Source organism: Lepidochelys kempii, chromosome 2 (assembly GCF_965140285.1).
Source record: "Lepidochelys kempii isolate rLepKem1 chromosome 2, rLepKem1.hap1, whole genome shotgun sequence".
Taxonomy (NCBI): Eukaryota; Metazoa; Chordata; order Testudines; family Cheloniidae; genus Lepidochelys; species Lepidochelys kempii.
Window position 1 is genome coordinate 228056919 of NC_136381.1, and position 25774 is coordinate 228082692.

Genomic DNA, 25774 nt, shown 5'->3' on the forward strand with positions numbered 1-25774 from the left:
GCACATCTCTAGAAGTAACTGCTGCTGAAGATTCAGCACTGATCACTCACTCTTTGTTTTTAGATGATTGCCTAACAGGGGAAATTGTATTGGGGTTTTTTGTTTTGTTTTGTTTTTAATTTAAATCCATCTCTCCATCATAGAGAAATTAACAAAATGTGAATTTTTATGCATTACCAGGCAATACAAAATTTACAGTAAGGCAAAGTTTGGGTCTAAACGACCAGACAGTGTATATGACAGTTTCTTTCCAGCTACCATAAGATACATCGATCACAGATTAGAGTAAGAGCTAGGAAACTGCCTGTGGGTAAAGTTACATCCATTTAGAATTCTGCAGTATTTGATGGTTCTGTCCAAGTTCTATAGTCACAGTTTATATTCTATAGGATATAAAATGAGAATATTAAGCAAGAAGTACTTCAGAGTCAATGAGCCCTGGGAACAGCTTGCTTACCCTGAACAGACAGATTCCAACACTGATTTATCATGTCTGTGAAATCACCAAGGTCTGGTCTACACTTAAAAGTTCTATCAACGTAGCTGCATCGCTCAGGGATGTGAAAAAAGCTGTAGCTATGCCGACCTAAGCCCCAATGTAGTCATGGCCAGGTCACCAGAAGAATACTTCTGTTGGCCTAGTGACCTACACTACAGCCTACAGCAGCATAGCTGCAGCGCTGTAGCATCGACATGGCATAACAGTACATACTCAGCTGGGCAGGAATTCAGCAATTATAAGGCGCTGCTGTTTGTGGCCTCAGCAAAAAAAGGAAGAAGGTAAGTTAAACAGATATATATGCTAGCATATTATCTAATTCTAATTGTTTGGACATTCAGCAACATAATGTGTGATCCCTAAAAAGATACTAGGTGCTCAGAGTTCAGACAGTGTTGTAAATGCAAGAGGATTAACAAAGTATACTGCCTAAAATATAATGAATACCTCTTTCTAATATGTACCCAGGTTCATAGTGTAGGAAAATGAAATAATCACGGTGTTTATTCAATTAACAGACATTTTACCAAATGTTTTTAACCAACAAGAAAATTAATGTGCAAAAGTTTAAACAGGAAACAGCTGTGTTCAAATGGGTATATCATGTAGCAGGCAATGATGCCTGCTCTTCTGGCTCAAACACAACCACTATAATAAAGAAAATTCTGAACACCAACTACCATCTTCTGTTGTGAAATAAAAATCACTGTCACCCTCGACATTATTGCTATGCTCACCCAACACAGGGGTCAAAGGAATAAAGCTTTGTTATTTAAATTATTTAAGGATGGCCGTGTATTCCTTCTAGAACTTGACGGTATCTTTGCAAATGTGGACATTGCTTAAGAGAAGCTGTTCATAATTGAAAAAACCCTAGGGAAGCAGAACAACTATAGATCTATAGATTTTAAGGCCAGATCATCTAATCTGATCTGCTATATAACATATGCCATAGTATTTCATTTAGTTACTCCTGTATTGACCCTATCATTTGCATTTGGCTAACCAATAGCTTCCAGAAATGCAGTCAGTCTTGATTTAAAGACTTTAAGAGATGGAGGATCCACAACTCCTCTTAGTAATTTTTTCCAATGGTTAATGACCATCACAGTTAAAAAATTGTGCCTTATTTCTAATTTGAATTTATCTGGTTTAACTTCCAACTGTTGATTCTTGTTATGCCTCTCTCCACTAGGTTAAAGAGCCCTTTAGTACTGTAACAAAGTAAGTGAGATGCATTCTCATTAAAAAAAAAACCAATGATTCTGCGCACAGTCACTAGTAAACTGCAGACTAACATTATAGATTGTTTAGTTATTATAGGTAAATATTATGTACCATCAGCTTGGAGTCAGATATACAGCAGGTCACTCTGTGTCAAATTCTTGTTCTGAACATTTTTTAGGTCTAATTCCGTTCTCAGTTATGCTGGTGAAAATCAGGAGTAACTCTACTGGAATCACACAATGATATAAGTGAGATCAGAATCAGCCCCCCAGTCTTTAGGACATAAACCGTATTAATAAGATCATTGGTGTACTTTATTGTTTATGCCTTGAAGGCAGGTAAGACAATAATAAATTATTGATGTATTTCACATAGCAAAGTATGCAAGTCTTACCATTAGATGATCATTCACAATCATTAACTCAATGTATTTTGTTTCCTCCTCAACTTTACGTGAAATCTGATGAACCTGCAAAAAGATTAACAAACAATAGCTGTTTAAAGGGCAACTGGAAATGAATCTTAATTTGCCACATCAACAAGGGAAAAGTTTTGATACGGTCTCCCACAGTATTCTTGCCGGCAAGTTAAAGAAGTATGAACTGGATGAATGGACTATGAGGTGGATAGAAAGCTGGTTAGATCATTGGGCTCAAAGGGTAGTGATCAACAGCTTAATGTCTAGTTGGCAGCCGGTATCAAGCCGGTTTTGTTCAACATCTTCATTAATGATCTGGGTGATGGAATGCATTGCACCCCCAGCAAGTTCGCGGATAACACTAAGCTGGGCGGAGAAGTAGATATGCTGGAGGGTTGGGATAGGGTCCAGAGTGACCTAGACAAATTGGAGGATTGGGACAAAAGAAATCTGATGAGGTTCAACAAGGACAAGTGCAGAGTCCTGCACTTAGGATGGAAGAATCCCATGCACTGCTACAGGCTGGGGACTGACTGCCCAGGGCTGGCTCTAGGATTTTTTCCGCCCCAAGCAAAAAATTTGCCTCCCCAAGCTCCGAGAGCACAACTGCCCAAGCAAAAATAAAAAAAATTAAAAATGGTGATCGGAATGCCACCCCTGGAATTGTGCCGCCCCAAGCACGTGCTTTGCTGGTCCCTAGAGCCAGTCCTGTGACGTGCTAAGCGGCAATTCTGCAGAAAAGGACCTGGGGATTACAGTGGATGAGAAGCTGGATTCGAGTCAAGAGTGTGCCCTTGTTGCCAAGAAGGCTAATGGCATATTGGGCTGCATCAGATGGAGCATTGCCACCAGATCAAGGGAACTGATTATTCCCCTCTATTCGGCATTGGTGAGACCACATCTGGAGTATTGCGCTTTTGGGCCCTCCACTACAGAAAGGATGTGCAAAAATTGGAGAGTCCAGCAGAGGGCAATGAAAATGATTAGGGGGCTGGGGCACATGTCTTGTGAGGAGAGGCTGAGGAAACTGGGCTTATTTAGTCTGCAGAAAGGAAGAGTGAGGGGGGGATTTGACAGCAGCCTTCAACTGCCTGAAGGGGGGGTTCCAAAGAGGATGGAACTTGGCTGATTTCAGTGGTGGCAGATGACAGAATAAGAAGCAATGGTCTCAAGTTGCAGTGGGGTAGGTCGAAGTTAGATATTAGGAAAAACTATTCCCCTTGGAGGGTGGTGAAGCACTGGAATGGGTTACTTAGGCAGGTGCTGGAATCTGCATCCTTAGAGGTTTTTAAGGCCTAGCTCGACAAAGCCCTGGCTAGGATGATTTAGTTGGGGTTGGTCCTGTTTTGAGCAGGGGGTTGAACTAGATGACCTCCTGAGGTCTCTTCCAACCTTAATCTTCTATGATTTATATTAATTCATCTCCCTGTGTTCTCATTTATTATGAATGCTGCCATCCTTCCACCATTTTAAATTTATACTGATTGTAGCACTATTAAAAAACGATTGTATATTTGTATGTATGTCAGATCTGTCTGTGTTTCCAAGCTATAAATAGGGACAATCTTTTAACTCCACATCTGGTCAGCAGATTATTGTTGGAGGGTCAACAGGAAAATTATATAATAAATGTATATAAAATGTAGTATGTCCTCTGCCCCCGTTCCCTCCAAAATAGGTGTAAATCCTACAAAATAAACTTAGAACTTTCTAAAAGAACCCTAGATTTCTGAGAGAGAGCCTAAACAGTGTCTACATCTTTAAAAACGTTTTTGGTACCAATTGTAAACTCACAGAATTGCTACAAACTCTCAGAATGGCACAATTAACTATTTTTCCCCAAAAAGCCTTTTTGTAAGGGCTGTACTGCTTATTCAAATTCTAAATCAGTCAATCAACTATTATTAATACACAGTCAATTAAGTGTCACATTTCCTTCCAGTTTACAGATGTTCACAGCCAGAGTAAGCCAGTACGCCCTGGTACGGTGTACCAGTAAGAGCCGGTGTGCTGTACCGGGACCGGCTTTCCCAGAGGGCAATTTAAAGCCCTGAGGTAGCGGCAGCAGGGCTCTGGTGGGGATTTAAAGGGCCCCGGAGCTCCAGCCACCGCTACCGCCCCGGCCCTTTAAATCTGCGCTGGAGCCCTGCTGCCGAAGCTCTAGGGTAGGGGTGGCGCTCTGGAGGGGATTTAAAGGGCTGGGGCGGTAGCGGTTGCCGGAGCCACAAGCCCTTTAAATCTCCACCTGAGCCCTGCTGCCGAAGCCCTGGGGTAGCGGCGGCGGGGCTCTGGCGGGCATTTAAAGGGCCCCAGAGCACCAGGCCCCGCTACCGCCCCGGGGCCCTTTAAATCCCCACCTGAGCCCTGCTGTCCGAGTGCTGGGGTAGCAGTGGTGGGGCTCTGGCAGGGATTTAAAGGGCCCTGGAGCTCCAGCCGCTGCTACCACCCCGGCCTTTAAATCCCCGCAGGAGTCCTGCTGCCCGAGCCCTGGGGTAGTGGCGGCGGGCCTCCGGAGGGGATTTAAAGGGCTGGGGCGGTAGCAGCAGCTGGAGCCCCAGGGCCCTTTCAATTCCCGATGGAGCCCAGCCGCCGCTACCCCAGGGCTCGGGCAGCAGGGCTCAGGCGGGGATTTAAAGGGCTCCGGGCTCCGGCAGCCGCTACCACAGTGGAGCCCCAGGCCCTTTAAAGCTCTTCCAGAGCCCCGGGGTAGTGGTGGCAGCCAGGAGCCCCCAGGGCTCCTCAGTGATTTAAAGAGCCTGGGGCTCCACTGCAGTAGTGGCAGTTGGAGCCCTGAGCCCTTTAAATTGCCCCCGAGCCCCGGGGCTCCCAGCCGCCTCTGCAGCTGGTAGCTCAGGGGTGATTTAAAGGGCCCCAGGCTCCCAGCCGCCACTACCGCAGCTGGAGCCCCTGGCCCTTTAAATCAAGATTTAAAGGGCCCGCAGATTTAAGGCCCTGCCTCTTCCGGTTGAGGCCATGCCTCTTCCGGTTGAGGCCACCCGCCCTGCTCAGGACTCCGGCGTAGCAGTAAGTCCTCTAACTTACTTTCAACCCTGTTCACAGCCACGTTTCTAAATGATGCCTTTATTTTCCCTGTTCTTCCCAGCAGAATTATGTTATTATTCTTGCTGTAAATCTTGAGCAACTACTTCTTGTTTGTGAAAAGTCAGACAATCCCTCTAGCACTATTTGATGTAAAGTGAATTTCACAAAAGTTATTTATGTGACCCATTTTTTTTTATTTGCCTGTTTTTTTTCATGGCAGTGAATATGCGCTTAAATTTTATTTGAGCCGTTTAGTCTTGTTTTTCATTCAATACCTGCTTCTTTTCTGGGATGTGTTTGTGCATGTATCATACTCATGGAGATAATCATGATAGCAGAGTATCAATACGAGTATATATTTCTAAGTGAATTTAGTGCTCATAAAAGGTCATGTAATGCCACCTTCTCCTCACTGGTCTCCCCACTTCTCATCTCTCCCCGAATAGCTGCTGCTGAAATCATCTTCCTCTTCTGCTGCTTGCACCTTCTCACTCTGTGACAGAATGTACCCCTTTGTCCAAACCTACACATTATAGTAATAATCTTTGTACAGTGTATGTCTTCTAAGGTACCATTCGAAAACTCATAATTTGGTGATCAATATTGTTCTGATAAAATATGTGTGGCAACATTGTATGTGAAGTTTTATAAAATTCCACTGCATGGTGTTCTTAACACATGTTCCAAATTGACAGGTTTCAGAGTAGCAGCCGTGTTAGTCTGTATTCGCAAAAAGAAAAGGAGGACTTGTGGCACCTTAGAGACTAACCAATTTATTTGAGCATAAGCTTTCGTGAGCTACAGCTCACTTCATCAGAGTAGCTCACGAAAGCTTGTGCTCAAATAAATTGGTTAGTCTCTAAGGTGCCACTAGTACAACTTTTCTTTTTGTTCCAAACTGAGGTTGGCAAACAGATCTGTGTGCTCTGCTTAATTTGCACTTAAGCAGTAAATAGAGCAGTGGTGGACAACCTACAGCCTGAGCTCCACAAGCCCAAGTCAGCTGATCTGGGCCAGCTGTGCATATTTAATTGGTGTGTAGACATAGTCTTCATAATCAGTGATGTCAGAGATACTGACAGATGTAAAACGCAATACAGACACATTACGTTTGTCCATCACCAACAGACCAGCAGCATCTCTGTGCAATGCCCAGGTCTAAAATCAGAAACAAGGAACTTTTGCAAACTCCGAAGAGTGTTATATCTGCCTTACCATAACCTCTGACTGAGCTCCACTAAATGCATATCTGTATTATCAGAACAAATTTAAAAAGTGGCATATATATTTTACATGGCTCATTGTGCTATGGGAGATTTACTTTTTTTAAAATAAAAGCTACAAGGAGTATCTACTCAGAGCACATTAAAAATCTGAACTTTAGTGAATCTTGTGGAATAAAAAGTTGGTTTTTAACCTGGTCATAACACTCATCCCAAATATACAGGATCTATATTATATTTTCATACTTAAAATAAATGTACACAATTAATGACCTCTCACAATAATAAACAAGAATGGTGCTTTCAGTTTATAATAGTAAATTTTACTGCTGCGTTTAGTCCTGCTTTTCTTTCATATAACTACATGACTTGCAGCTACTCTGTTAAATGCAATTTTCTTTTCAATTAAGGAACCAAACACTATATTTCAAATTGGTACAGTATTTCTAACTTCAATTAAAGAACAAAGATCATTTCATTCTAGAGGTAACAACAACATCATAATCCCCAGATGTTGCAGTTTGACAATCCAGAAATGACAGAATAAATGGAGCTAAAGTTTGCAAGAGGAAAAGGCATGGCAAAGCATGACAACATCAAAATGATTTGGGATGTCTGTTCGTTCTCTTGAAATTGCGTTTCCAGTAGCTCGTGGTTGCATGATACAACACAGATGCGTAGCGCCTAAGAAGGGATTTCTTCAGCAGGTTCCAGCAATGTTACCCAGATGTTAGATACTGCCTTTGCAACTGTTTTTATTTATTTATGTAGGTCTCATGCTAAAACAGTATGAGCAATAGGACTTCATCTGGAGAGATTCCTTTATTAGCTGCAAACCAAGTCTGGTGGCACATTCTTTAGAAATTGTACGGGCACATACCTGCCTTTTACTCCTTTTGTGTCTTGGCTTTAGAACAAACTTCTGTGACGTGGTATTCATTTGCCAGAATTCTAAGTGGAAAACAAAGACAAATACATCACTTTTATCAAATATATATCACTTCACTCCATAACCTTGGGGCAGCATGAACAAAATATGGATATTTTCATTTTCTGTGAATTAGATCTGATAATGATTTCATTTTTCAATTCTTCTTCTAGAAAGGAGGCAACATTACAGCTACTTATCTTAACAATAAAGAAATTATAAAAATTCTGCTATTAATAATGCAGGTCTGCTAATATAGCCATTCTGTGGACTACATCCTCAGAAGGTGTAACTGATGTTCAAAGACTAAATTTCACCAAATACTGTGTGGTGAATATTATTCATATGGTGCTACCATAAACTGAATCATATTTTCTGGAATGCAGGAAACAGCCACACTTGCAATGGCTACATTAATTCAATTTGATTTCTCTTTGTGTTAATTTATGGTTTAAGGTACAGTATTCACAGGGTATAATACATATTAGAGTTGGGAGAGACCTTTTGGGGTGTTTAGAATCCCCACTGTCAGTATGATATTACCCCACACTGATCCCACTAGGTCTTTAATTTTTTAAAACTTCTAATCATGAGCACTGAGAAGTTTATTCTTTTGCCAAATCCCATTTTACTAGGTGCTCATAAACCCCAGTGATAGGTACAGTATAAGCTAAACAAAACACAAGGACCTCACCATTTTTAATATCCAACCTGAACTTTTCCCTCTTTAGTTCTAGATTCTTATTCCTTGTTTCAACGGTGTCTACTGCAGACAGAAGTCCCTTTCCTTCACTTGTATTATCAGCTCTTGCATTTTTATAGTTTTTGCATATCTGTTTAATCACCTTTCAGTGAGACTACATGAAAGTTCCAGCAATCTCTCTCATTTTATATCATATCCTCTTTAATATTCTAATTTCCCTTCTCTGCTCTTTCTTTACCTTTTGGAGGTACTAATCATGAAGGGCTGAGAACTGTTTTCCGTATTCCAGAGTAATTTTTGCAAAGCCAGTGAAGAGGGCTGTGCAAAATTAGGCACTTCCAACTCACATATCTTTCCACTCAAGGTTTGATTTTGTAAGGAAATCCCAAACCACCTGCGTTCACATTTGGTTATAAACATTTCCAACATCTCCACTTCTGCTCATATTGCATATACTTTATACCAAGAACTGCATTTGTACACATGATCCGAACACCAGGATAAAACAACAATGCAGATTCAGAAAGTGAAAGGATGGCAATGGCTGCTAAGACCTAAAACTCAAAGTGGACCTGCATGTTTTACTGAACTACATCTAGCTATAGGACATCAGGTTGTAGTAATCAAGAGTTTCTAATGAAAATACATATCATAAGAGCTCATCTCCCACAGTGGTGTATGAGCAAAGCACAGTCACAGATGTTACACTTATTGTTAGAGCTAAGTGAATAACTGATTTTTTGGTTCGATGGCCCAAACAAAAAAATCCGAAATGATTTTTTTCCCCAGGACAACCAGAATCAAATTTTTTCATTTTTTCTCACTGAAATGTAAAACTGAATATTTTTTTAAGTCAAAAAATAAATGTTGTTCAATCCAGAATGAAATTGCTTTCTGTTGTTGTTGTTTCCGTTTTTTGCTTTTTAAACAAAAATTAATCCATTTAGACTTTTTAAAAATGTTCTTTTCTTCCTGGGCGAAATTATTTGCCAAATCTGACCCAAAATCATGAGTACTTTCTGTTCACGAAACTGCATTTTTGGCAAATTAACTATTCATCCCAAAAATTGTTGCCCAGCTCTACTTATAAACTTTCTCATCAGACAATGTCTGGTACTCACTTAAGATCCAATCCTGCAAAAATTTATGCATGTGAATAACTTCACTCATGAAACATTTGAAAAAAATGGTATTACTCATCTGAGTGAAGTTATTCACCTGCATAAGGGTTTGCAGGGTCGGGTCCTCAGTCTGTATTCCACATATGTTCTGCATATTCTTACAGTTCTTCTTATAGAATAGAAAATGTGAATACTTTTGAAGACATTTTGCTGCAGTACAGCACCTGAAATGCTAAGTGAAACATGGTCTTCAATGAGAGAATAATAGGAAGATGATCAAACTAATTCAATCACAGCCAGGGTCAGCTAACCGGGGCTTGTGTTATCCCTGATGGCCACTACCCAGATCTCACAACGAATCAACACGAACCACTTTCAAATTTACTGTTACTTGTCTGTTTTCTGTGAGTGCATTTATATATCCTACCTATACTTATATTGTAGATCCAATCCATGTTTTGGTGTCATGCCACCAACTCTTAACTTTTGATTTAAGGATCTGTAGGGCTGCCAGAAGTCAAATGGTAAAATTACAACTTTTTAGTTGGTGAAATAAAATATCTTACATTTATACAGCATCTCAGACTACTTTAATAATTTACAAACTATTTAAGGATCATTTCACCTACCATAAAAATGAAGTCATATCTGGGGTGGAATGTAGCAGCTTTGTAACAGCACACAGTAATACTTCACAACATTTTACAAGTGAATGATAATGACGAGAACATGCATAGTGCTTTCCCATCCCAAAGTATCTCAGGAAGAGTACCATGACCAATTGAAATCACAAAAGAAATTGAAATAGAAATAGGGATGTAACAAACCAACTTGGAATTTGATAACTCCTACTTTGAAAAAGTTCTATGAAAACTTTTATGGCCACTGAAGATCATGACATCTACTTTGTCTCATCTGAAAAACAGCACCTCCAAGGGCATAGTGTCTGCTATCATCATGCCAGAGCACTGACTGATTTAGTATGGACTCTGAGGAAAAAGTACCACCTACTGAATCGCCAGCCTCTTGAAGAGCCCTGGATTTCTCTCTTCAAAGTCCTAATCCTCCACAGTCAGTGACATTTGACAGGTGCATAACATAAAACGGTGTATCTGCTGGCCATCACACGGAGGAGTATAATTTATTCTCTAATAATATTTTTTAATTCCCATGGAACAGAAGAATATAAAAAGCTATGTTGCTACTGATGAGGTATCATACCATTTGCTTTGGTTAATACTGATAGGAAGTCACCCCAGTCTGTTAATCCACCATCAATGTAAAAGACTTGTGGTACATCAAAGTACATTCATAATGCAGCACTGACAGGAAATCTTAAATTATGCACAGAGCCTACTAAGGATAAGAACAAATAATTCTTGAATCAAATTAGAAGTTTCTGAAGGCATGTAAGTCCACAAACAAGGTGGGGGGATAAAGAAGAAGAGAAATATTGGCAATATAAAGTACAGGGTAAAGCACATTTTGTTATAACAACAGTCTTATAGGACAGGATTAGCAAAATAGTCCTGCTGCAGTAAATAAAAAAGTAAAAACCAAAAATACTACAAGCTAGCAATTGCAAATATATCATATCTGTTAAAGGAAACAGACAGAAAAGTTTAAGCACTGTAAAGCCACTACTCCCAGTTATGATACCATATATATCCCTGAAGATCCAGAGTGAAATCCTGGCCCCTTTCAAGTCAATGGGAGTTTTGCCATTGACTTCAGTGGGAACAGGATTTCATGTTAAGTTATTTATATCTCCACTCAGCATATGTATATCACACAATGGGAACTACACATACTCTTACAATAAAACTAAAGACGAAAGGCAAAGGAAACCTAAATAAACAGCTCATGGAAATAATGAAACATTAGTTTTTCATTAGTATAAAATCTGCTGCAGCTGCTAAAACTTTCATGACAAACCTGAAACTGAGGACAGGTTTAGTGATCACAGAGTGAGCCGTCAATGGGATCCACAAAGCCTATAACATGTTATTATGAAACTCGCTAGTTATAATTAACCTATTCATGTATGGGATCCTACCAAGCAGCTGCACAAGATTAGTGTCATTCAGTTTCTGCACTTTGTTAGTAGTCATATACTTAAGTTATTTTCATTAGTATTCCACAATTTGATTAAATGGCAACATTTCCCCATCTCAGCCAACACAGAGTTTTCTGAAACTGCCCCAGATGGAAAGTCTCAATTTTTGCAAAGAAAGTTTGACACACTTTGAAGGTCAAAGGGTTTTTGTGAAGGTGAAATGATAGATATCTGATTGCAGAAAAAATGTTTTTCATAGTCATAAAAAATTCAAAATTACATTTATTTTTTTCTCCAAAAGTCTGTGAAAACATAACGTTTCACCAGTGATAAAGTCCTTTGCCTACAAGACACACAATTCTAGTTCCAAAAGATTTCATCCTTTACTAACCCATTTCGAGAGAGAAGCTGCCGACTCAGTAGTCACACTACCTCTGTCTCTTTCAGAAGACATCCTCCAGAGTGCATCCCACACAACGTGAATTTCCTTATTAGGTCTCATATTCCATATTCAGTGCAACACAGCCCCAGTCCTCAGTGCTACCATATTATAAACTAGACATCTGTAATTGTCTTGAAGAAATCAGCAGTTTAGTACAGGTCTCATTCCTCCAGAATAAGCTATATATGTAGGAAACTACATTTCCAAACTGATAAACCCTTGACAAAATGGGGATATGCCACCCCAATGTAATTTAAGATGGAAAGACTGAAGCAGAAATGTTAAGAGTCAGAACTAGGATAAAACTTGAAAAATCCAGTTTCCTACTCCTACACTCAGACTAGTAGACCATTCCTATATCTCACAGTGGGGGAGGCCACTGATGTTCATCAGTCCTTGGTAACTAGGGGATTATTTTGATCAACCTTTAGGTTGCCATGACCTTTTATGTAAAGTACATATTGCATGTGTAATGGCATATAAAGCATTCAATTCTTCAAAGTTTATTAAAAAAAATCAACAATATAAAGGTTGAGGTGAGGTTTGAGTTAATTGTTAGGTTTCTTCTCCCCTACTCCTCCCCCATGTTTTTTTTATGTTTTTATGTTTTTTTACTTAAACAGAAAAAGACAGATTCAAGCAAACAAAGGAGTAAAACTCCAAAGAAGATTAGCAACCGAATATGATACACAAGTTTGGCAAAATAAGACACAAGTTAAAAGACGAGAGCATTAAAAACATCATACCATATGGCAGGTCATCCAAAGGAAATTCAAATAACCTGGATTTGTAAACAGAGTGGAAATGGAAATCCTCCTGAAATAGTAAACAGTGGCATGCATTAAGCCAAGATAAAATGAACCATCCCGTGAATATTAGGGAGAAAGAAACCCTTTTGCATTAGGTACCAAACCAATATGTTGGGGAAATAATGGAACACTGGAGGTTATCAAACCTCAAAGAACTTTATACACATTGTAGATTCTTCTCTTCCTCTCCCAATTATGATGTGATCATTAAGGCCCTGATTCAGCAAAGCACTTAAACCTGTATTTCACATTTAATATACAAGTAGGTCCTTTAAAGTGAACAGGCCTAATCACATGCTTAAAGTTAAGCACATGCTTAAATGTTTTGCTGGATTGGGGTCTAAATTTTCTAAAGTTAAATAATATGAAATGCAAATGTATATGTATATATATATATATATTGTTTTAACTGATTTTCAGTACTGGCAAATGACCAAGAGGTTGTTTTAAAGAAGCTACCAAGGGGTAGCTAAGACATGTATTATTGGAGGAAAACTTCTGTAAACCTCCTCCTGTTTTCCTGATACTGTATTTAGATACTGGGAACTCAAATACTAGATGCAATATACTGCCTTTGGTTTGCACCTTTAGAGCAATATATGAACTAGCTGCTGAGAGTGGGAGGACAAGGACTCCCACTGTGACCAGCCCCAACACTAGAGGTGCAAGGCTGAGCATAAGGCTTCTTTTGTTTTCTGCCTCCCTTGTGTATCTGAATACTGGATTAGCTGAAGTTCTACTTACGTGTGAAGTGTGGTTTTCTTCTGGTTCAATAAGATAAGTATGATTCCCATCATAGAACATCCCACTGTTAAAGACAGGAAAAGTGGTAACATTGAGTAGAGATTTACCAAACATTTATTAAAAGATTAAAACAATTTAAACAGGTAACCCGTGAAGGGGAGGCTATGAACTTGAAATATAACCATTAAAAACAAAATTAAAAGCAATTTCAGGTATTATCCCAGTTTCTAAGTCCTCGTGCCAATTTTTGTGATTTTACAACCAACTTATCCTTTTAAAAAAAATGTTTTTCCTCTTCCTTGTTGTAGTGATAAAGAGCTAGACAGAAAGAGCAGCAGAAACTGACTGACTGACCCAGTTCCCAAACCTAGTGTGAACCCCACTCCCTGGAACAGATTGTTCCTACTTCTGACAGATACTTAAGAGGTCTCTTTACATACTCTGGGAACATATGTATAGCTTGTCATGCCAAAATAAAGTATTAAACTGAGCTGACTCTTGGATTTTAAGCTTTTTGGTACCATAAGTCTGTCTGCCTGCCTGCTCCTACAAGACCCAGCATAATGGGAACACTTTGGAGGTAAACAAAACAAGGTAAACAAACTGAAAAAAAATCAAGAATAACAATTTTTTTCTCACACATCAATTTAAGTCCTTTATTAAATTGTTTTTGGAAAAGACACAAATAGGTTTTATATAAAACAACATCATCAGAAATATTCCATGGACTGCCAGAGCCAGTCTCCCATGCTATGTTGCCCTTTCATACAGTATGTATTCTAGCAGATGGAAAGCTTTCACTAGCTCTTGTGGTATTCCTCATTATACGTCCAGGGAACAGCTCTCACACAAGTAAAATCTTCCAAATGGAAGAGGAATTTTAAGGGCGCCAACTATATACATGCTTGTTGTACGTGCTGGAAAATCTGCTTCTGTAATTGCTCTCATGTGAACAATCACCAATTTTCCAAGCTAACAAAGGTGGCACATGGTTCAGTTCTAACCACAGGATAGGCTCAAGCTTTAAGGGATCCTAAGTGAATGTAGATAGCCTATGGTAATTAAATTACATGGTTGTGCATTACTGTTTATAAGTAAATACACAGCAGTGGTGAAATTCCCCACTGTGCACTCACACAAGGCCTATACACCACTTGAAATCCAATTTAAATCCTATTTTGAGTTTAAATGGGGTTTAAGCTTAAGCCTTGCACCAGATTTACGCACAACAGTGAATTTCACCCTAAAATAAAATGATCTGATATGGAAAATGTTAATTGGCAGTATACTAAAGAGGTACATTTCCTACCCCACTTCCCTTTTCGTCTTTATCTAAGTCAGCCTTTTCTTGCAATTTTTTCTTTATTACAGCAGCATGTGTGTGTTGTTGAGATTAAGTTGTGTCAGCATTTCCTTTCTAAAGTGCTTCTTTCAAGGTTTTTAAGACTAGCTATAAATATGAGCTGTAGGCTCAGACTTGATATATACTGCACAACCTCAACAAGGGAGCAAGATTTTTTATTTTTATTTTTTTTTGCAAAGTTTGAGGGGGGGGGGAAAAGCAACCCACCACATTTCATTCTTTAAGTGACAGAAATCGATATTGGCTTTTGGCTTATGCGAGTCAAATATGACATTGATTTTTAAAACATTTTTATAATTAATTTTTGCATTTTTTTCACTAAAATCAGATCTGACCTTGACTATACCCAGGGAGCAGCTATATTGAGTAAAATGATATCATTTTACTCTGTTGGGGTTTTTTGGGACCACAACTACATATTAAACTTTTAAACCATTACAGCTTTATATAAACCTATCTAATATTTTCCTAAATGTTGTGTATTTACAGCTCCACCGAAGTAATTATGGATATATATAATATAATATAGTTAATATATAACTCATATTAGCAGTGGTTATAAATACATATTTAATTCAAAGCTATTCCATCCCTTTGCAGATAACCTGTAAATATTTTGTGGAAATTAACTTGTTCTATGATGTTTAAAATAAAAATCCTAGAGCCTGATGAAGGCCCTCATTCTAAGAATAAAATGAGATTTGGGACTCATCCTGCAGATTTTAAGTATGCAAAACTTGCTTTGCTATCAATGGCAATTTTACATTAGTAAAGTCTGCAGGATTGATCAGTGTATCAGCATTTGAGGACTTAATTCACATTCTCAGAATAAAGGGCCTCCTATTTGATCATTTCACCCAGCAGCATGGACCTTTGATCAAGTCAGAATTTGATCAATCCACTCTTTAATAATGGTACATGGTAATAACATATTTACAGTCAAACTACAAACCTGATCTGACTTAAGTCAATGGATGTTTTGCAATAGACTTCAACTTAAGCAGTCCATATATTTGAATCATACACTAATAAAAAAGTTAGATCCAAAGTAGTCATAGAATACAGACCATTTTTGAAATCTGAATCTTTACTATGTCAAAACTATACCCAAACATATTGTAACAATAAACATCTTGTAAATCAATTTGATCTTAAAATATCAAGACTTTTAATTTCACCACCAGTGGGCAGCATATTCATGGTCCAACAAGAAAACATATCTATCTATGTTACAGGCCTTCAAACTCTTATTTTAAATTAAGCCTTACTATAGCATGTCTATAGCTATTCTGATAAGGCCCTTCATTTCCAAAAAATATTTCTATAATTCTCAAACTGACACCACTGTCCTATAAGCTCCTATGTAGGATGCACCCTGTACCCACATGCTAATTTCAATTGGGGCGAGGAAGGAGTCTTCCTGTGTGAAGGAGCTTGCAGGATCATGGCCTAAGAACATATTTGAATGTTTTTAATGCTATTACATTAGAAGAGATCATTACTCAATAATCTATCATCCATTATTAAGAATCAGTGTACTTTATGCTATACAATACACAAAGGAATACATGGTTCTCTTCCAAGGAGCCTGTATTGTAATAGAAAATGCATTAAAATACAGATTAATAAGAATATATAATTAAGCATATTCTTTGAAAGAGATTCAATACTGTATTCCTATACTCCAACATTCCCAACAGGTAATAGATATGTTTACATCACTTGACTGCAATGAAGAAAACAAAATGAAAATGGCAAGTTATTTTGCATTTATTTCTATATTCTTCTGTAAGGAACATGAACCCAAGAGCTAAATTTAAGAAGAAACGTGGACACTAGAAATCCTAATAATGAGTGTGGCTTTTTTCAAAATGTTATATTTTTGTTTGAATCTCTGCATTAACCCACTGTAGACTGTGGCTACTGGACATCCCAAATAAAAACTTGGCTAATTAGGAGTTAAGGCCACAGAAGTATATTGTCTCTTCAACGCAACTACCAAAAAGAAAGAATATTAAGAGTTATGAGGATTCCACCATTGAACCCACTACCTTATTAATTTACTGAACGAGAGATAGACATCCCTAAAAAGAATGCAGGCATTAATAGCTAAAAAAATCACAAGATAAAGTTAAATAAACAATTCTGGCATCAACCTTGGCACCTGATCTACACCCACCCACCAATAATATAGCTGTTATAGGCTGGGACCTGGAGGATGTATTAAGCAGAGGAAAAGGCTTGAATTAATACTTGCCTGAATATGGAGCTTATTGCTCCTTTAGAGGCATCTTCTCCAGCTGTTACAACCCATAAAGTTCACCATAGAACCAGCCCTACAGACTTTATTAGATGGTAATAGCCCTCAGTTTCCTCTGCTCCAGAGAAATACTCCAGATACTGGTTGGAGTTAATGAAATTAAATGCCATCGTGAATCAGCAGTACTTATTCAGTATTTGAGGTCTACACATGAAAAGCACTATTTAAAAGATTATACAGATGATGATGATGATGCAGTGTTGCACCTGAGTTTAACATGACTTATTAAGGAAACACTGCATTCTCATACAGGGTCCTGGAACACTCCAACCTCTTATATTGTTTCAAACTGTCCCTATTGTGAAATAGGAATCTATTGATCTTTGTTGCTGATATACGTATATAGGTATTTGAAGATTCCTCCCTAAAAGGAAAAAAGAGATGTACCTAAGAGGGCTGAACAAAAAAGGAAAAGATAACAACTCTTCATCTCTCTAGTTGTGTAGCTGCTTTAGAAGATACCAACACTGATAATTAAGCACTGAGAGAATACAGTGAGAGGGTTTCATCCTGAAGAACGAAGCACCAAATAAAGGCCAGAAAGGAATTTTTTTAGTCTCTTTTTCCCTTTTTCCCTAAGCCCCTGAAAGTTAACAGGGGTCACAGACTATAATCCAAGACCTAATGGATCACAACTAATGGAAGTCATGCTGTTAAATCTCTGCAGAATGCACTAAAATGCTACTATTTTTAGATTCACCTTCAGCACAGAACCTGAAGTCAGATTTCTTGAGTTAGTCCTCACTCCTAAATCTTGATTACAAAGGAGATAAAAGCATTATGGTACAAATAATCAGACAGAAGACTGCAGTGATGCTAAAATAAAAACAAAACCCAACAAATTTAACTAAAAGAAACTAACAGAAAATATGGAAGTCTGATACAGAATTTACAGAACTATTGGAGAAGGAAAAGGATCGAATCAATGAAAGTCCCCATCAGATACGTGCCTGCCTTTCAGTGAAGCAGGAGTTAAAAAGAGAAGCACAAGGTAATTGTTGAGTGTTCCTATCTTTTTACCATTCATCACATGATCCTTCAAGCAATGTCTGACCTCAATATCAGGGGAGAGCCTGTAATTCCCAGTGAAGTCCCCTGAAGCTGCAGTTACTTAGTACCTCTGAAAATCAGGCCAGGAATCTTTTTGAACCGGTCCAAAACTATGATACAAACCCTCAGAGGGGCTATGTGGGATTTTTGTATAGCTGTTTGAGATCCTCAAATGGAAGGTGCTATTAAGTACAAAATATGGTTAAAATCATGCAAAGTTTTCAATTTGCCATCTAAGAGCCACTCCTTTCCTTCAGATTTACAAATATATTGCCATATATGTTAAGTACCAATCAGCAGGTAAATATCTAAGATCAGTGCCTCTGTGAAAGAAAAGAAAAATGACTTGAAAACCCACACTCACTGTCTCAGTTTTGTTTTGTAAATGGGGTCAGAATAGAAGAGAAATATGCCATCTACTCATTGTAGTAATCAGAAAAGAGCAAAGCATATTCTGACATAGTTAAAGAGTAACATTTAGAAAGGTTTTTTTTTTTCCCCTTTGGAAAGGAATATTTTGGGTTGCTTTCACCCTAGCTTATTTATTTGTAAGTTAGTTTTAACTTGAAAAAATGGTATTACACAATACCAGTGTATCTATGTGCTTAATAAAAACCAACTCGGGCACTCTGTAAACTACTTGTAAAAATCCAAGATTTCTTTATAGGTACAAATTCAACCCATAATTTGTGAGGGAGGGTAAAATGTTTAACATTTTGCTGCACTAAGAAAACAATTAGTAATTCCTTTACTCTAGAATTTGTACTTGTTTTAAGAAATTACATACAGGCCATTAAAAAAATAACCTGGGGAAACTTACTGAAGTCCATGGCATGTTGACAAGGCAACAAATGATTCTGGGTTTCCTCGGATTTGGCCCTGGTAATAGCAATGCTCTCCTCCCTGCAATTGAAAATAGAGACTGTGAATCCATCATGTCGCATAATATCATACGCATGTCCTGTCAAACATGGCTTGTGCTATAACTATGTTGCCACACCTACCGGCATGGTGCCCACAATTCGCAGTCATTCAGAGTCAAGAGAAAACTGCAGAGGACATTCTTATCAAATAGATCAAAGAGAATTAGTCATAAGTGTCCCCAGTGCTCTGAATTTAAAGGAAACATGGTATATAATCAAATGATAAAAGAGTGCAATGAAAATTAACACTTGTCTTTTTTTTTCCTGTAAGCAGGGCATATACCACACCTGCCAAATCCTGCAGTCTTTTACTTGACAAAACTGCCACCAAAGTCAGGGAAAGTTTTGCCTGAGTCAGGTCTTCACCTTATGTCTGTCTAGCCATATGTATCTGCAAAGCACCCATCACTGTACAATCTAGACACTGTATACAAAATATGAATAACCTCATTTCTATCTGAAAAAGTCTTCTACATCTTAGATCATTAATCCCATTGGAATCAAACTTAATTGCTGATTCCTAGGAGAAACTCACCCAGGTCATTATGCTGTTTTGTTGTTGGTCGACGGCCGACTTAAAGAGAGGGGCCTTAAAAGCAATAACACTAGAGCTCATCCTAATTTCTGGTAGCAAACATGTCCTCCCCCGTACCCCCAGTAAGAACAACCTACCCCACCCCTACGTATCCAGGAGTGCAAATATTTAAGTGTATTTACTGAGATGGAAAGCATGATTATTTGTCTTCATGAGCTGGCAATCACCTGGGTGATAGTGATGCAGAGCCATAAGCCAAAGTTGCTGTTCATACTTACCATGTGAAATTAAATGCTCTCAGATTCTACCCTTCAAAAGTATATTTATAACAGCTGTTTCACCAACACTAAATTAACTGAAGTTTAAAAAATAAAACAAGAGTATGTTAGTAGCTTTTGGAATGTGACAAGAAAATCCCCTTTTGTTTTCTATAGGATCAGACTAAGAATTTCAAAAGGGACTAGTGATTTTTGGTGCCCAACTTGAGATACTGTAAAGGGGTCTGATTTTCAGAGGGTGTATACACTGCACTTTCTGGAAATCAGGTCCCTGGAGTTTGGGCACCAAAAATCACTAGTCCCTTTTGAAATTCTTCTCCATCATGTTTTGTTGGCTGATACAGGGACTTTGATGCCATTGTGTAAAGCTAGAAATGTACAGTACCATGAATCTGAAGGTAGTGCTCAGATACTATGATGATGGCTGCCACAGAAAAAAAACCCTAATATATGATTAGAGAGATTGAAGGCCTACTAATATCTGGCTTGTTTGTTGCTTCATTTTACAAAGACTATCCTTCTGGCAAATTTTCAATTAGAATCATAGAACCACAGAGTTAGAAGGGACCACAAGGGTTATCTAGTCTACCCCCTTCCAAGATGCAGGATTTGTTGCGTCTAAACCACCCAAGACACATGGCTATACAGTTTCCTTTTGAAAACCTCTAGTGAAGGAGCTTCCATGACTGCCGTAGACAGTCTGTTCCATTGTCCTACCATTTTTACAGTTAGGAATTTTTTCCTGACAAGTAATCTAAATCTGCTATGCTGTAGTTTGAACCATTGCCTCTGGCCCTGCCCTCTGTAGCAAGAGAGAACAACTTTTCTCCACCTTTTTTATGGCAGCCTTTCGAGTATTTGAAGACCACTATCATGTCCCCCCTTAATCTCCTCTTTTCCAAACTAAACATACCCAGTTCCTTCAGCCTTTGCTTATATGGTTTGCATTCCATCCCTTTGATCATCTTTGTTGCTCACCTCTGGATCCTTTCCAGTTCCTCTTCATCCTTGCTATACACTGGTGACCAAAACTGGACACAGTACTCCAGTTGAGGCCTAACCAGCGCCTAGTAGAGCAGTACTATCACCTCCCGTGACTTGCATGCTGTGCCTCTGTTAATGCAACCTAAAACTGCGTTTGCTTTTTTTGCAACAGCATCACACTGTTGATTCATGCTGAGGTTGTGATCCACCACAACTCCCGGATCCTTCTCAGAAGTGCTGCTGCCAAGGCAGTTATCCCACATTCTATATTTGGGCATTTGGTTTTTCTTCCCTAAGTAGCACCTTAAATTTGTCTTTGTTGAATTTCATTTTGTTGTCTATAGCCCAGTTCTCCAATTTATTAAGATCCCTCTGAATTTTAGCTCTATCCTCCAAAGTGTAGGCAAACCTCCCTAGCTTTGTGTCACCTGCAAATTTGATCAGTATGCTCTCTGTTCCTACATCCAGGTCATTAACAACAAATAATAATACAATATACTTATATATATTTATAATAATAATTAACATGCTTTTAAGTTGCTTCACAATTTTATCTCCTGTTTATCTGCTCTTGTATTTTATTGTGTCACTTTTCACTCTCTCCACTCCACTAACAGAGGCAGCCTTCACAGCCTGTCAACGCCTCTCACACCTCTGTGTTTTCCTCCAGGCTCCCCGTTCATATGTTACCTGAATTAATCTGTAAAGCCACTAGCCTGTCCCCAACAAATCCCTCCCCAGAATTCATGTCTACCAAGATGTCTACAGGAAACTGCCAACTGATTATATCTAGATACATGGTCAGGAGGGACTGCTGATATCTATCATATTTATATCTTACAGTTTATTATAAGAATACAATTTATCTGACTCAGAACCATCTAGCTTTGCACATCTGGCCTACGTAAACATATGCTCTTCTTATTGTTTGCCTCATTCTGCCTTACTCCTTCCAACAATTTATTACAGCCATTCACTTGTTGCATCTTTTCTTTATTAGGTGCAGTAAGCTCTTAGGGGCAGGAATCATCTTTTCCTTTGTCTGTTACAGTGCTTAGTACAATGGGGCCCCAGGCATCATCCTGGTTTGGGCTTCTAGGCACTAACATAATACATGTAATAAAAATTACCCTGATGAGTTCATGTCAAAAGAAATGATAAACTAGATGGATTTTCTAAAGACCGTACCCTATAGCATTTAAAAGATTTTTTACCATATCATTTTTGTAGCAAAGTATTACAGGAACATGTGCATGGGTGTGAGAATAATATTGGAAAGATGATTGATGGAGTCAAATGGATTCTAACTACTTCTGAAAAGAATTTTGGTAATTAGTCAAGACTCTGAAACTAGTCAAGATGAGCTTATCCTCATACAATGTAGTGTAATGTGTATCTGCACTAGTGCCTGAGGCTCATTTATTCTACAAAATGAAATCTGTATAACCAAGAAGAACATTTTTCATGCAAAAACTCTGAGCCAGCATGAATCATGTGGCTCAAAAAGGGGGTTTGATCTCCTTAATGAGAATCAAATAAATGTCCTATGATAGCACTCCCAGCTTTTTCATAGCTTTTTGGTTAAATTATCCCATAACATATCTGTGGAAGAAATAATTTTTCTATCTATCAATCTGGAAAAGACAGAAATAAACAAACTTAAAGGTGTTGTCTGGAGATAACATACCTTGGAGATTCTACTCTATTTAATTATATCAGATCAGTTAATTTTGCAATTTACCCATGATCACACAAATTCTGGCAGAGCCAAGAATAAAACCCAGATATCTTCACTCCTGTGCCCATATTTTTTACAGCTATGGAACATTCTGGCTTACACGTTGTAACAATGCTGGTTCTGGTGGGACCCAACTGAGAATGCCAATTCAGGACAAACTGCTTAAAGCAGGGCAGTTACAGCCCAAGGCTGGGGTTTCTATGCACACCAAGGCAAACCAAACCAGCCAGACAGAGAAGACTTTGGTTTTACCGCACTGGCTAACCACAAGTCACACAAGCAATTCCCTTAGACACTCCAGTTTCCCAGTATCACCACCAGTGCCACTCATTATGGGGACAAATGGTTATGAAAACCAATCCCCCCCTAAAAGAAAAAAAGGTTCTCTCGATCCCAAAGGACCAAGCCCCAGACCCAGGTCAATCTACAAATCAGATCTTACCCACAAATCACGCTGTTGCCAATCCTTTAGAATCTAAAATCTAAAGGTTTATTCATACAAGGAAAAAGATATAGATAAGCACCTGAATGGTTAAATGGAATCAATTACCTACAGTAATGGCAAAGTTCTTGGTTCAGGCTTTCAGCAGTGATAGAATAAACTGCAGGTTCAAATCAAGTCTCTGGAGTACATCCACAGCTGGGATGGGTGTTTCAGTCCTTGGTCCCTGCATACCTTGCTGCATACCTTGGTTCAAAGCTTCAGTGTAGCAAAGTTCCTCCGGAGGTAAGAAGCAGGATTGAAGACAAGATGGAGGAGCTGCAGCAGCTTTTAATATTCTCTTGCATGTGGTCTTTCTTTCTCTGTTCCAAAGACAAGCTGTCCATCACATGGCATGGAAAAACCTCAGAGTTCTGTCCATAGGCATGTCCCTGCATAACTTGCTGAATCGCAAGGCATGTCTGCCTTCTCTCAATGGGTCACTTGTATAGCTGATAGTCCCTTAATGGGCCGTCAAGCAGGCTAGGCAGAGCTGACACCAACTTGTCTGGCGTGTTCCCCAAAAGCATAGCACAAGTTTGAATTACAGACAGTATAGAGCCAATATTCATAACTTTAACTACAAAATGATACACACATATAGACAGCATAATCATAACCAGCAAACCAAAACCTTGTCTTAGACACCTCATTTGACCCCCTTTATACAAGATTTGGTGCCACTACAGGACCCTGGTTGCAACAATGATCTATATGGTCCCAGATTATGTCAATAACGTCACACGTGTTGACATGTGGGTGCGACTTTACTGTGGGCTCACTTCTTCCGCTCTGAGACAATCTAGCAGGTCAAAAGAAATCTAGGCAGATCTACATGTGTATCTGGAAATATTTGTTGTCTGTGTGTGTCCCTGGTGCACTAAAAAAAAAAAAATCTGTGTTTGTGAACCACATATCTTGCCTTAAGGACTCTCTTAAACCAGGGCCTCAGAGCCTGTCACTCTCACCTAATCAGACTGACAGACAGAAAAGAAGAGATGATGACAAAATGGAACCCTGCAGCACTCTGCACCTGAATGCCCACAGGGAGCAAATGCTTGCTGAGGAAATTCTTGAAGTCCCAGAGCCATCTGATCATTAGCCTTTTTCAAAAAGGAAAAATTAACAGCCTTGGCAATTAGAGTTCAGTACGCAGTGGCAAGAGATTACTTTTCTTAATCAAAGGTACACCTGCTCCCTGTTTAAAGGCAGCAACAATACCACCCTGCTGTCTCAAAGGAAACATTAATAACCCCCATCAATAAAACAAATTCTCCACTGCTCTTCATCAACCAGGTTAGAGAAGGGTCTAGTTCATTGCTCTCCCGATGTATCAAGAACATCAGCTAGTAAATCAGAGTGGAATTTAGCAGCATTTCTCGCCTGCTGCTAGAATATTATGACATTAGTCAGGTCAGTCCGGAGTGAGTAGATCTTATTAGAAAATTAGGCTGAAAATTCTTCACAGTGAGAAAATTCTTCCCAATTCTGTTACAGTGCCTGTTATACCCTGCCTCCCCACCTGAACATTTCTGCTGGAAGAGTCTTGTCTAATGCGATGGTGAAGAAAAAGTACAATTTTTTTTTGCTTTTTTCACGTGAATATAACCACTTCCCAGGCTGTAATCAATGTAGTTCTGAACAAGCTCTCTGCTAGTGGCACTCTGTTCTTCTCCTTTGCTGCTTCAGTCAGATGCAGGTCCTCTGTGCTGACCCACCATGGCGACCTGTCAGGACAATGCAGCAGGAGTGGCTTTGGCAGTCAATTGTTCCTGGTAACTAAAAGCTGCCATAATATTCTGCAAAAGCCATCAGAATGATACAATGGCAGGACCCATTCAGACAGGTCAACCACCTGGACAGGAGTGAAGCTGTGCCCAAACATCGGCCTTCACGCATAATCTGCTGTTACCGTTGGTTAGGTACTGCTCACAGAATTCCGAACTACTGCCAGCTGAGCCCCTGGCATGCCACCTTGCTACAGCCATCTTCTGGCCAACCTCTTAGCTTCATGCTAGTCACAGTATGCTGATTTTTAGAGAGAGAATGCGGGTGAGGTAATCTCTTTTATTGGACCTAGAGAGACAAGCGTTCAAGCTACACAGAGCTCTTCATCAGGCCTCTGTTTTCTGGCAGTCATAGCTCTGAGGCCTACCAACAACTAGAGTGGCAGTGGCTGCTGGAAAACAAGTAGGCCGTAGTACTAGCAGTGAAAGTAAACTGGAAAAAAAACATCTATCCCCAACCCTTTTAAAAATAAATATCAAAAGGAACATGAGAAGCACATTAACCAATATTCACAAAGAATGAAAAAAATAAGAAGTAAAAAGTAAGAACTGGACACCCAAACTGTACTCAAGAGGAAAATCCTTAGTAATCAACTTAGATTCCTCTCCACGTCTTCAATGGAGACAGTAAAAAGAACAGGAGGACTTGTGGCACCTTAGAAACTAACAAATTTATTTGAGCATAAGCTTTCGAGAGCTACCGCTATTTACAATGGTTCTTTGCTATTTTTAGCTCCTCAGAGATACTAGGAAGCTAAGGACTTCCAGTCATCTGTTTGCAACAGCTCTCGTTTCCAGAATGCTCCAGTAAGCCGTTCCAAAAAAAATTCCCTTCAACCAGGAGAGGTATAGCCATTAATACACGGCATTACTGGGCCCAAAAATGCATGACCTCCCTCTCATTAGCTTCTGTGTACTAATATTTTAACACTCAGTAGTCCAAAGGAGAGGAGAGGGTCCTCTACTTCTGTTCCTAGTGGTAGAGTGCCCCTTTCTTTACAGAGGAGAGCTCCTAAAGCACCAGCTAACAATGGCTCTATTATCTGTGACCAGCTAGCTAATGACTAGCCTTTTTAAAGTGCCAGCCATTGCAGGTTCATTGG

At 39.0% G+C, this 25774-nt stretch overlaps 1 protein-coding gene across 8 annotated transcripts in view; it reads right to left on the reverse strand.

Moving 5' to 3' along the window:
* ADAM22 (ADAM metallopeptidase domain 22) overlaps positions 1-25774 on the reverse strand; it is a 196248-nt gene that overhangs the window by 59050 nt on the left and 111424 nt on the right. For all 8 annotated transcript variants that reach the window (XM_073334068.1, XM_073334061.1, XM_073334066.1 and 5 more), the window contains exons 5-9: positions 18766-18848; positions 13213-13276; positions 12406-12475; positions 7290-7360; positions 2121-2195 (exon numbers count right to left, since the gene is read on the reverse strand). In XM_073334068.1, the coding sequence (XP_073190169.1) occupies positions 2121-2195; positions 7290-7360; positions 12406-12475; positions 13213-13276; positions 18766-18848 (363 nt within the window). The remainder of the gene's footprint in view (positions 1-2120; positions 2196-7289; positions 7361-12405; positions 12476-13212; positions 13277-18765; positions 18849-25774) is intronic.